This window comes from Pan paniscus, chromosome 1, assembly GCF_029289425.2.
Source record: "Pan paniscus chromosome 1, NHGRI_mPanPan1-v2.0_pri, whole genome shotgun sequence".
Taxonomy (NCBI): Eukaryota; Metazoa; Chordata; class Mammalia; order Primates; family Hominidae; genus Pan; species Pan paniscus.
Window position 1 is genome coordinate 88027726 of NC_073249.2, and position 10714 is coordinate 88038439.

Genomic DNA, 10714 nt, shown 5'->3' on the forward strand with positions numbered 1-10714 from the left:
ACAAAAGGGGTAACTTCATGTGCCGCAAACTGTTATTATTTTTTTAAATAGAGACGGGGGTTTCACATATTGGCCAGGCTGGTCTTGAACTCCTGGCCTCAAATGATCCACCCTCCTTTGTCTTCCAAAGTGCTGGGACAGGCATGAGCCACCACACCTGAGCTCCTCAACCTGTTTGTTAAAACTTTCTAGAGAATAATATATGAATAGAGAATAATAGTATGAAGCAAAAAAGTAGATTTTATGAAAGCTAAAACAAATGGAGTAATTTTTTCTCAAAAGAAAAAATTATGGCAGGGAGCGGTGGCTCACGCCTGTAGTTCCAGCACTTTGGGAGGCCGAAGTGGGTGGATCACTTGAGGTCAGGAGTTTGAGACCAGCCTGGCTAACATATGGAAACCCCATCTCTACTAAAAATGCAAAATTAGCGAGATGTGGTGGCTACTTGGGAGGCTGAGGCAGGAGAATCGCTTGAACCTGGGCAGTGGAGGTTGCAGTGAACCGAGATCATGCCATTGCACTCCAGCCTGGGCAACAACAACAAAACTCCATCTCAAAAAAAAAAAAAAAAAAAAGAAAGAAAGAAAAATTATTACATGGAAACTGCCAAAGTCTTCAGGTCCAATGTTAAGATTTTTCTCAAGAATTTTCCATAACACTCCTATACCTTTAAAAAACTGAGCTAGGCATTTATTAAGAGGATCATTATTCACAACATATTTTTGCATTTAAAAATTACTCCCACTACGGTGTTTATGTATATAAGCCTCAATGTGTACTATTGTTGGAACCCTGCAAATGGTGGGGAGCATGACTAGTGAATTTACAACTTAATTTACAACAAAAATAAAGAATATTTTTCTTTATTAATTCTTGTTCTTTTTTGGAGTAGCCTCCCGAGCAGCTGGGACTACAGGCGTGTGCCACCATGCCTGGCTGATTTTTTTATTTTTAGTAGAGACAGGGTTTCACCATGTTGGCCAGGCTGGTCTTGAACTCCTGACCTTAAATGATCTGCCTGCCTTGGCCTCCCAAAGTGCTGGGATCATAGGCATAAGCCACTGCACCTGGACTTTATTAGTTAATTCTGATTCTTGTAAATGTTCAAATATCTAATTAGGTCCAATTGTAATTATTAATAATGAGTAAAATAATTCTAGTTTCTATACATCAGGTTAAAAAACTAATCTGGACGTATTACCTTTTCCAATACTCACATATTGGGCTACAAAATGACTTGATATATAGTAACTCTACATTTGTTTTCTTCATCATTAGAAACACATCTAACATTTATGTATTTCTTTATGTAGATCACTTCAAAAGGGATCTCAAACACTTTTCTAAAAATATAGATAATTGGGATTACTGAACAGTAATAGGAAAATTGCCTTTTAATCAGCGTTTTACTAATGGCCTTTCCATTTCCAAGAAAAAAAATCCAGACATGTATGGGTTTACTAATGTCCCTTAAAAGAAAGTGAAATAATTCCAAAATATGTCCAAACAAATCTGCTTTATGTGTCTGGAAATAAAAGAATACCCATTTAAATATAATAGTTTCAAATTTTTGTACATAATTTTGTCTATACAGACCTTAAGATCATATAACATTCCAACAATCAAAACTTTTAAAAATATATGAAACACAGACAGTATCTGGTTATAAAAGATTTTAATATCAAATAAAATGTACATGATCAAAAGGCTTTGATTGCCATGTAAAGCATAGTTTCCAGGTTACATCAAGTGATTTTATCTTCTCCCATTTCACATGAAATGTTGACAGCACAAACAATCTGCCATGAATGATAAGAAGCAAAGGCAGCACATATCATGTGCAAGTTTCTTCCCAAGCTATAAAATATCATGTTCATATTTTTCCTGTTTGTGATCCCAAAACAGGCAATATTTTCATTTCATCCACTCTATTCTTATGTATTTGAAAAGCAGGTGTTATCCACCTACCACAAGAGCACTGTTCACCATACCAGTTGAAGGAACCCAACTTGGCACTGCATTTTGGGCAAAGAAGCTGAAATAAAGCAAATGTGTTACTTTATTCATTCACTTTTATACAAAACAAATCATTATCTTTGGCAATCAATATAGGATATAAAAACAAGACACGGTCCCCACGTTGAGTTTATAATCTAATCAGTGAGATAAAATGCATTGGAAATTTACTGTAATAGATAGTAGACTACAATTATCTCATAGGAAGAATGTTGTATTCAGGGAGCTTGAAGGGAGAAAAGTGAAGCTTGAGATTTGATTAAGGAAGGTTTCATGGATGTGGTATATATATATATATATAGCTTTTAAATCAGTTTGTAATTTAGGACTTCAAATGAAAATGATCACGGCTAAAGTATAGAAAAGCATGTTAGGATTTTCATGCTGTATTACTAACTGTGTGTATTGACAGCATATAAGTCAGATTCTTAGCTATTTGAAGACAAACTGATATTCCAGGAAAATAGGTAAATCAAAAAAGCCTAATAAAGCAACTGCATTTTCTTCTAATGTAGTTAGTTATAGCATTAATTTTTATGTTTAGCTCTTTGATTTGTGCATGGTATAAGGTAAGAGTTTTTATTTTTAATCTTGAGCTATAGAAAACTAGACATAAAACTCAGAAGCAGGCTGAGTGTGGTGGCTCATACCTGTAATTCCCAGCACTTTGGGAGGCCAAGGCAGGCAGATCACCTGAGGTCAGGAGTTTGAGACCAGCCTGGTCAACATGGTGAAACCCCGTCTCTACTAAAAACACAAAAATTAGTTGGGCATGGTGGCGGGTGCCTGTAATCACAGCTACTTGGGAGGCTGAAGCAGGAGAATATTTGAACCCAGAAGGCGGAGGTTGCAGTGAGCCAAGATCACGCCACTGCACTCCAGCCTGGGCAACAGAGCAAGACTCCGTCTCAAAAAAAAGAAATTCAGAAGCCATAAATAAAAAAACTAACAAATTTTATTATGTAAATATCCTTCATTTTAATATGACAAAACATAAAAAATCTGATAAGCAATAGACTGAAGAAAATAGTTGCAATATATTAGATGAACTATTAACATCTAGAATATATAGAGGTCCTACAAATGAGTAAGAAAGAGACAAAACCCATAGGCAAATGGGCCTAGGAATATGAAAGCAATTTATAGAAAAGAAAACTGTAAGTGGCTGGTAAATATATAAAGATGGTGATGACTATTTTCATAAAATTCCAATTAAACATTTTAGGATTAACATTTTTTACCCCACAGACTGACAAAATGTTACCAGTTTTATAGTATCTATTATGTCAAGGATATGGAGTAACGGGTACATGCATTCAGTTACTGAAAACCAAATTTGTATGGGCATTTTGAATATCGGCCTGGAATATCACTAATATTTAAAATACATTCTTCAAGTCAGGAATTCCACTTCTAGGTACATATTCTACAGAAAAAAATCAAATATGTATACAAATAAGTATGCACAGGATTTAGAATCTTACATAAAAATGTATTTAACTTGGCTGGAGTGTGTGTGTGTGTGTGTGTGTGTGTGTGTGTGTGTGTGTGTGTTTCCCAGGTTAAGTAAAATTAGAAAGCCAGAATCACAAGCCACAGAAAAGAAAAACTGATAAATTAGATACCATCAAAATTAAAATCTCTAACTGCTACAAATAATACCATCAAGAATGGGAATTGCGGCTGGGCATGGTGGCTCACGCCTGTAATCCCAGCACTTTGGGAGGCTGAGGCAGGTGGATTACCTGAGGTCAGGAGTTCGAGACCAGCCTGACCAACATGGAAAAACCCTGTCTCTACTAAAAATACAAAATTAGCCAGGCGTGGTGGCGCATCCCTGTAATCCCAGCTACTCAGGAGGCTGAAGCAGGAGAATCACTTGAATCCGGGAGGCAGAGGTTGCGGTGAGCCAAGATTGTGCCATTGTACTCCAGCCTGGGCAACAAGAGTGAAACTCCGTCTCAAAAAAAAAGAATGGGAAGAGTGGGAATGTGAATTGTGATGTGATACGGTTTGGTTCTGTGTCCCCATCCAAATCTCATCTCAAATTGTAATCCCCAAGTGTGGAAGAAGGGAGGTGATTGGATCATGGAGGCAGATACCCCCATGCTGTACTCGTGATAGTGAATGAGCACTCATAAGATCTGATGGTTTTATAAGTGTTTGACAGTTCCTCCTTCACATATGCTTCTCTCTCCTGCCGCCTTGTGAAGAAGTGGCCTGCTTTCCCTTCTGCCATGATAATAAGTTTCCTGAGGCCTCCCCAACCATGCAGAACCATGAGTCAATTAAACCTCTTTCCTTTATAAATTACCCAGTCTCACGTACTATCTTTATGGCAGTGTGAAAATGGACTAATACACGATGGTTGCAAAAACCACTGTGAATACACTTTAAAAGCCACTGAACTATACACCTTAAATAGGTAAATTGCATGTTATGTGAATTATACTATAATAAGGCTGTTTTTTTTAAAAAAAGCAGCATTATCCGAAAATGTGAGTTTGATTATATGGTACCACTTTCTAGGCAAGACACTACTCTTAAACAGTTTCCTCATGCACAACACGTGAATATAACTGCTCTACCTATTTTATAAAGCTATGGCATTCTTCAAATGGTATAATACAGTGAAAGGGTTTCATAAACTAGCCACTATACAAACTTTTATACAAACCATACAAACTTTCAAAATCATTATTAAGATGATTATTATAGAATACCTTCACATTAATATCAAGTAAACCTAAAGGAGAAATGTGGCTGTCATGGCACACTCCAACCAAGTTAAACACTTTTTTATGTAAAATGTCACATGAACTGCATTCTTTTTTTATTTCCCTACCCACTGGTTACAGGAGCAATAGGATGAGCTGCATTATTTAACTGGAAATGAAAAAGAATCTCATAGCAAAACAAACTAAATTTCACTCTCCTAAAAGATAAGAAAAAAGAGAAAGACACATACAGGAAGCCAACAGAGAAAAAGAAAGACAGAATTTTTTTTTTTTTTTTTTTGAGACGGAGTCTCGCTCTGTCGCCCAGGCTGGAGTGCAGTGGCGCGATCTCGGCTCACTGCAAGCTCCGCCTCCCGGGTTCACGCCATTCTCCTGCCTCAGCCTCCCGAGTAGCTGGGACTACAGGCGCCCGCTACCACGCCCGGCTAATTTTTTGTATTTTTAGTAGAGACGGGGTTTCACTGTGTTAGCCAGGATGGTCTCGATCTCCTGACCTCGTGATCCGCCCGCCTCGGCCTCCCAAAGTGCTGGGATTACAGGCGTGAGCCACCACGCCCGGCCCAGAATTTTTAACCTAATTTTAAAATCCCTGATTTACCCTATCTTGTTACAAAGTTCAAATTTTGTTAAATACATTTTTTCTTTTCTTTTTTCTTATTAAAAATTTTTTACTTTCTTTTATAGAGATGAGGTCTCACTATATTGCCCAAGCTGATCTCGAAACCCTGGGCTCAAGTGATCCTCCCGCCTCAGCCTCCCAAAGTGCTCAGATTACAGGCATGAGCTAATGAGGCATGAGTGCCCAGCCAATATATTCTAATTAGTTTAAAAATAAATGTTAGTCTTATATTTGAAAAAAATATAAATAGCCTTAAAGGAAATTTATTAACTTAGACCAGGGCTCTCAACCAGAAGTAGTTCACTATGTTGGATCAGCTGGTTTTTGAAAAATATTTTATTTTTGATAGTCTTATCTACACTAGAAAGATATAATCTTCAGAAATAAAGAAATTAAGAAATGGAGCAAAACACTAGTTAAAATAGAGCTTAAAATGCAAGAAGGAATAAAATATAGATCATAAAATAAAATTGTAGAAAATAAAATGTGTTCTCACCTGTCCATCCATCACTCCCAACAAAGCAGATTCCATCCACTGTACAGGTTCAATGAAATAAGATGTACATTGAGCTTGCCTCCCTGTGGTAAGCATGGAAGATGGCGTCATTCTCTTGTGGGCAAAGGCTATAGGTCCACTTCCTTCACGGTGATCCAGAATACTAGAACTTCGAAATAATGATCGCCTGCAACCCCCAAACAAACAAAAACATTAATGACTTCCAAAAGGATGAAAACATGGATGAAATGTGCGGTATTTCTTTTTTTTTTTTTTTTTTTTGAGACAGAGTCTCACTCTGTCGCCCATGCTAGAGTGCAGTGGCGTGATCATGGCTCACTGCAACCTCCGCCTCCTGGGTTCAACCAATTCTCCTGCCTCAGCCTCCTGAGTAGCTGGGATTACAGGCACCTGCCACCATGCCCAACTAATTTTTGTATTTTTAATAGAGACGGGGTTTCACCATGTTGGCCAGGCTGGTCTCAAACTCCCAATCTCAGGTGATCTGCCTGCCTCGGCCTCCCAAAGTGCTGGGGTTACAGGTGTGAGCCACTGCGCCCAGCAAAATGTGCAATATTGCTTAGAGAACAAAATAATGTAACATTGATTACACTACTTAAATTTTCAATAACCCTTACAATCTGATTATTTCTCTTTTTAAGAATTTATATTCTTTCTGAAAACAGATCTGAACTAAAAATTTCAATTAAACAAAATCTTCCTACAGAAATTTAAGAAAATAAAACATTAAGTACTTTTCAGCTACTGAGACAAGATAAAATATCCAAAGGATATAAAATATTTTACCTGCACTTTCTACACTTGTAGAGAACCTCATCTTTCAATCCTTGTGAAACGGTAGTTGGGTCAACAGCAAAGAGTTCTTGAGGTAAATTCTGCAATTCTATATGACATAATTAAAATGTATTTATTTGTCAAAATCAACTCTGCATTTTCAGATAAATTCAGTTAATGTCAAATTGAGGCAACAAGTGCTAACCTCAAAAATTTAAAAAAAAAAAAAAAATCAAATTCCAGTGTTGAGAAATCAGGCTAAGGTAGGAGAGGACAGTGATTTAAGTGCTTAGGTTCTGGGCACGGGCTGCCTGAATTCAAATCCTGACACTGCCATTTATAAACCATGTGATTTTGAATAGGTTATTTCTGGCTAAATCAGTTTCAAAAAGAAACAATAGTTTCTCAGGGATTGCTGGAAGTAAGGTAAAGCATACAATGCTAAAGTAAATGACATCTAGAAAGCCCATTACACACTAGCAATTATTACTTACCTGGATACTTCTCTGTAACCTTTTGTAAACGATATTGCTTATAAATTGCACTAGAGGTATCCACTTCGTATCCCATTGCCTGGTATAATTTCAGTTGCCACTCAAACCCCTCATTCATCCTGTAATGATAAAGAAATATAAAGTTTCATTTTCTTAAAATTATATCACAAAAGCATAATTATTACTATAAAAAAAGAACCCACTTAGCCTCTGGTTTGAGAATCTGGAGCTTTTCATAGGCTTTTTCAAAGGGAAGTTGGTCAGTCTTCATGAGAAAAGCAGTTATTATGGCCACACTTCGACTGACTCCTGCATGACTGAAAAAGAGACCTTTAAAATAAAACAGCAAATAGCAACAATTAAAAAAAAAAAACACACAAAACCCAAACCCCTATTAATAGTAAAGTTTAGGCCCACTTCATTTCTGCTTCTCAAATAAGCCCATTGCCTCTGAAATATTATCAAGGTACAAAATAATTATTCCTTTTTCCTTTTGAATTCTGAACCATGTGAATCTATTACCTATTCAAAAATAATAACAGTAATTTTTAAAATTTTTATAATGGCTCAGAACAAATCCAAACTCCTGGCTAGACACAGTGGCTTACCTACGCCTGAAATCCCAGCACTTTGGGAGGCGAGGTGAGAGGATTGCTTGAGTCCAAGAGTTGGAGACCAGCCTGGGCAACAAAGTGAGACCCCCACCTCTACAAAAAATTAGCCGGATGTGGTGGGGCCTGTAGTCCCAGCTACTCTGGAGGCCGAGGCAGGAGGTTCACTTGAGCCTGGGAGGTTGAGACTGCAGTGAGCCGTAATTACGCTACTACACTGTAGCCTGGGTGACAGAGCAAGACCCTATATCAAAATAAAAATAAATAAAACAAAACAAAAACAAATCCAATCTCCTTTCATCTTAGCATTCAGGGACCTCAAAATCTGGTCCCAGACTTCTTTTGATTTCATCACTATCTTCTTTTATGTGCTCAATAAATTTAAACGATTATTATACTCCAATCCAACCAAGAACTGCTTAGGGATTCCCATTTTCTTTTTTGGGGGGGGGGGATGGAGTCTTGCTCTGTTGCCCAGGCTGGAGTGCTGTGGCATGACCTCGGCTCACTGCAACCTCCGCCTCCCAGGTTCAAGTGATTCTCCTGCCTCAGCCTCCCGAGTAGCTGGGACTACAGGCGAGAGCCACCACGCCCGGCTAATTTTTGTATTTTTGGTTTCACCATATTAGCCAGCCTGATCTCGAACTCCTCATCTTGTGATCCTCCTGCCTCCCAAAGTGCTGGGATTACAGGCGTGAGCCACCGCGCCCTGCGGGATTCCCATTTTCTTTTTGTCTTTGCTGCAACCATCTCCTCCCTAGGCAAAGCCCAGGGATCCTTTAGATCCAAACCAATTCATCTCTTCATCAACCACCCCCCACCCATCCCAAACAAAAACATTTAACCCTAAATCTTTGTAAATCCCATTTACAAGACACCAAGCAACCTAATCTGCATTACAATAATCGGGGTGGGTGTCTAGCTTCTCCAACAGAGCTGTAAACTCCTTAGGGTGTAGGTAATTTGTCATTTATCAGATGACACCTCCCCCGCCCTCTGCTGCTGCAGGAAGAACCAACTAAAGCATGAATGAATGAAAGCCTGCACACACCAGGGGCCCGCCTCCGCCCTCCTCCTCTCTTGGAAACACGCCTCCTGCGGGAGGCAGCGGGAGGAGGTTCACGCGGCATGACCGCGCTCTTGTCCTCCCGACGGCCTCGGAAGGTAAAGGGCGACGGGGGCCGGCTGGAAGCTTGACGGGGCACGTCACCCACTGACCCGGCCACTCACCAGTGCACCAACACCGCACGGCCCTCAGCGCGGGCCTGACCGATGAAGGCCACGCACCGGTCCAGATGGCTGAGTAGGTCCGTCTCGGGTTTGTCCAGCGCTGGCACGAAGAGGCGCCATAGATCCTCGACCCCAGGCCCCGCCTTGAAGCTGGGCTCCTCCGAGTCCACTGTTAGCACGGCCGTGATGCCCGCTTCCCTCAGGTGATCTGGCTCCGCGACGGCCGCGGCCCCACCGAAATACAATCCTGGCTGCACTTCCAGCATCTGCCCGGCGCAGCTGACTCTGCTGGCGCTGGGGTTGCTGAGCTCGCAGCCATCACTCGGGCCCGGAGCCTCCAACATGGCCGCGCCCAGAGACAAGGCGGCTTCCTGCCCTACCATCGAGTAGACTCCGGCTAGAACATCCTTCCCCTGGGACTCGCCAGCCTCGGCGGCTCTGCTGCTCCCTCGGAGGACCACGTCGGCCGCAGGAATCTGGACTTATCGCTGAGGGGCGGAGCTTCGGCCCCATTCAGCGCGGCCTTTCCACCCTTGTTCCCTCTGACCCCTACCCCCAAAGTTGATGGTAAAGGATAAGCTTCCCCAAATACAGGGTTTCTCGAGCTCTTAGTATTGAAATTTTCAGGAAAGAGACATCAGGAGCAGCTGAACTCAAATGTGAAATAAAGGTCGCACCAGCTGAATCAGAAGCATCATTTTATGCATTTGAAGTAAAATTTTTTTCAATATTATGGAGCCATCTTTACTGTGCATTTCATGATTATTTTTCCTTTTTCTGCCCAATTTCATTATTGGGGTGTGAATCCTTGTTGATGTTTACTGTCTATTTATTTTGAAGATACTAATCCTATATTTTTGTAAGTCAATGTCCTCCAGCCAGGACTACAAGAAACCAACTTTAATTAAGCAAGTTGGTTTTATTACTCAGTCATGAGTTATGGAGAATTTCAGGGCATCTCAGCACGAGGATGTTAGGAAGATCCTATACAGATTTTGGGCTTTTATTTGGGGATTTTGGAAAGGGTTGAAGGAAGCAGGCTTTGCTCCAGACTGAATGCTGCAGGAAGATACTCAGTACAGTGAGTATATTTTATATATCTTTTGTATAGGGAGGACAGGTGAGAGAGATACTAAAGCTGTAATTGGTCAAGAAGTAGCAGCTATAGTACTGGTATAAAGATAGATACATCGACCTGTCTCTATTCTGGAACAGAACAAACCCTTGCGTGTGGAGTCCTAATTAGGGAAAAGGAGTCAGGCTGGCTGGACGAAGGGAAGCAAAAGGAGAAAGCAGACAAGCCATAAGTCTGCCTTTCTTCGTGGTCCAGGACACATAGCCCTGCTGTGCAAATAACTCACAATCTGCCTGTGCCCAGCCATCACCAGACCCTCAGCTGATAGAAAAATGGAAGTTAGTTCACTGCAACCCTGGCATTATTAGTACTGCACAAAGCCCTCTTCCACCCACAACATAAGCACCATTCTACAAAATCCCCAGCAAGCCTTTGTTTCCTAGCAGTCAGCTTCTCTCTTGCTGACCTGCCTGTTGCACCCTTGCAATGTATTTTCATACTTTATCTAATAAACCTGCCTTTCTTTACCTACAACTGTGTTGGTAAATTCTTCCTACCACCCACGTCACCAGCCCAGAAAGCTGCTAATCACCTGCAACACTGCATATATGTTAGAATAATCTTCAAAAAGAGTGCCAAG

At 40.5% G+C, this 10714-nt stretch overlaps 1 protein-coding gene across 1 annotated transcript; it reads right to left on the minus strand.

Annotated features, from left to right (window-relative positions):
* Positions 1-1658: 1658 nt before the first annotated feature.
* DUSP12 (dual specificity phosphatase 12) lies at positions 1659-9682 on the minus strand. Its single transcript, XM_003824556.6, has 6 exons — positions 9000-9682; positions 7362-7475; positions 7159-7277; positions 6677-6773; positions 5870-6056; positions 1659-2035 (listed from the first exon to the last, which is right to left on the minus strand). The coding sequence occupies exons 1-6, from the start codon at positions 9380-9382 to the stop codon at positions 1874-1876; spliced, it is 1062 nt and encodes a 353-aa protein (XP_003824604.5). The 5' UTR covers positions 9383-9682; the 3' UTR covers positions 1659-1873.
* Positions 9683-10714: the final 1032 nt, after the last annotated feature.